Source organism: Amphimedon queenslandica, unplaced genomic scaffold (genome assembly GCF_000090795.2).
Source record: "Amphimedon queenslandica unplaced genomic scaffold, v1.1 AMPQUscaffold_12554, whole genome shotgun sequence".
Classification (NCBI taxonomy): domain Eukaryota; kingdom Metazoa; phylum Porifera; class Demospongiae; order Haplosclerida; family Niphatidae; genus Amphimedon; species Amphimedon queenslandica.
The window spans coordinates 5,201-7,268 of record NW_003547209.1 but is presented as its reverse complement, the minus strand read 5'-3'; the positions used below and the strand labels follow the sequence as shown (position 1 = coordinate 7,268).

At 32.1% G+C, this 2,068-nt stretch overlaps 1 protein-coding gene across 1 annotated transcript; it reads left to right on the top strand.

Annotated features, from left to right (window-relative positions):
• The first annotated feature begins 6 nt into the window (after positions 1-6).
• LOC109587491 (adhesion G protein-coupled receptor L2-like) lies at positions 7-902 on the top strand. Its single transcript, XM_020003735.1, has 6 exons — positions 7-52; positions 102-190; positions 237-405; positions 452-580; positions 636-717; positions 769-902. The coding sequence occupies exons 2-6, from the start codon at positions 108-110 to the stop codon at positions 900-902; spliced, it is 597 nt and encodes a 198-aa protein (XP_019859294.1). The 5' UTR covers positions 7-52; positions 102-107.
• Positions 903-2,068: the final 1,166 nt, after the last annotated feature.

The window sequence follows — 2,068 nt, the reverse complement described above, 5'->3', positions numbered from 1 at the left end:
TGAAACTAAATTCAAATGGACATTCATTGCACCTGTCATACTCATCATTCTGGTGAACTTATTACTGCATGCATAACATTTTTATAACATAATTCAATTAGATTAATATGGGCTTTTTTATCATGGCTATTGCAATAATGAGAAGACACAGAAAGAATCAACCAAAAAATAGTCAATACAGTAATATAAAGTATTTACTGATTCTCTAGTATATTATATTAATTCATTGTTTGCAGATATTGGTTGAAATCATCATTATCACTGACTGTTGTGATGGGCATAGCATGGCTTGGTAATGTCCTCTTCTTCACGAAAGAGCTTCTCTTCATTGCATACATCATGACAGTCTTCATTGCTGCTCAAGGAATTATTATATTCATACTTTATGTTCCACTTTCTTCTCATGTAAGGATCATTCGATTAATCCATTAATTCATTCATGGTACATCAGGTAAGAGCTGCATACTTGAAGTCTTGGAATGACAAGAGAGCTAATACTGGCTATTTCAGTGCAATGCTTTTTAAAAGGGCATCAATTGCTTCAACTTGCACTTGCAGTATTAAGAATATATCACAATCAGTGGGTTATATGTATCTGCTGTCAAGTGTATTTATTCCTGTAATGATTGCAATAGGCTACCAGTAAAAGCAGTGAAACTCAAACCAGTAGTGTTTTTGTGGGTACCAGGCTTTCTGTAGGCCCTCCTAATGACCCAAGTGAGTTCAATCTTTTCTTAGTAATATGATCATCGAGTCTTTCTGCCATAGATAAGATATTAGAGCAAGAGTTGGACAATATGGTCATTCCTCCTTTACCTAGTGATTACATCACTAGTGAGATTGACAGGTCTTTTGTTTTTGTAAACAAGGCAAGCATTGAGAAGGAAATATCAGATGAATGAATACTATGAATTTGATGTTTTAAAAAATTAAGCAGTGTTTGTCATGTGTCTTGTGATGTGAAAGTTTTAATTAGCAGCTAATGCTGCTAGCAACATTTTTGAACTAACTGACATGATAGTTATTCCTAAGGTTATTGTATATAATATAATGCAATCTCATCTGTGGTTCAAGACATATATGGCTAGCTATAGGGACCAGATAAACTAAAATTGTCATCCAGAAAACCTGTTTTTGAAGTTTTACGGTTTCAATATTATTATTTATAAAATCAATTGTGCTTCCACATATACCTATCATATTAAGGGATTTAATAATGTCGTTTTCACCTATTTTTGTTGTAGCTACACAAAAGAAAGAAATCTGGAAACCATGAAACCAAAATCCAAGTAATGATATGTTTGGGTTTTATAGTTTCAGGTTTCTGCCTTAGAGTCTATTGCATATGTACACAATGTACGTGTTTAGGTTTTTGGTTTTGTAATTTTCAGGTTTCTGCCTTAGAGTCTGTTGCATATGTACACATTAATGTACGACATTTGCAACAGACTATAAGGTAGAAACCTGAAAACTACAAAACCAAAAACGCAAACACATACATTGTGTACATATACAATGGACTCTAAGGCAGAAACCTGAAAACTACAAAACCAAAAACCTAAACATGTACATTGAGTACATATTATACAACAGACTATAAGGTAAAACCTGAAAACTACAAAACCAAAACCCAAACACGTACATTGTGTACATATGCAACAGACTCTAAGGTAGAACCTGAAAACTACAAAACCAAAAACCTAAATACGCACATGTACAATAGATTCCAAGGTGGAAACCTAAAACTAAAAACTAAAAACTAAAAAACGTATATACATTGAACAGTTAAAAGCCAAAAAACATAAATGTTGTAAACAAAACTACAAATAATTGTATACTAAGATGGTTTAAAATGAAACATCTTCATTTTGGTACAAAGTAGGACTTTGGTTGACTATTCTATATTACTGTGGATTTTCAGTCTTATGGTTTTGAATTAACAAAAGCAAAATGAAAAAATAGTTTGACATTTAAATTGCATTAGAAATGTAGAAATAATAATGCATAACTCTTAAAACAACAAAAACTGGTTTTACATCTCACAATTTCTTATTGAGTGGTCCCTATA

Coding starts and splice junctions, on each gene's coding strand:
- LOC109587491 (XM_020003735.1), top strand. CDS start 108: ATGGGCTTTTTTATCATGGCTATTGCAATAATGAGAAGACACAGAAAG. Junction 406..451: donor ATGTTCCACTTTCTTCTCAT/GTAAGGATCATT, acceptor ATGGTACATCAG/GTAAGAGCTGCATACTTGAA. Junction 581..635: donor TTAAGAATATATCACAATCA/GTGGGTTATATG, acceptor TGATTGCAATAG/GCTACCAGTAAAAGCAGTGA.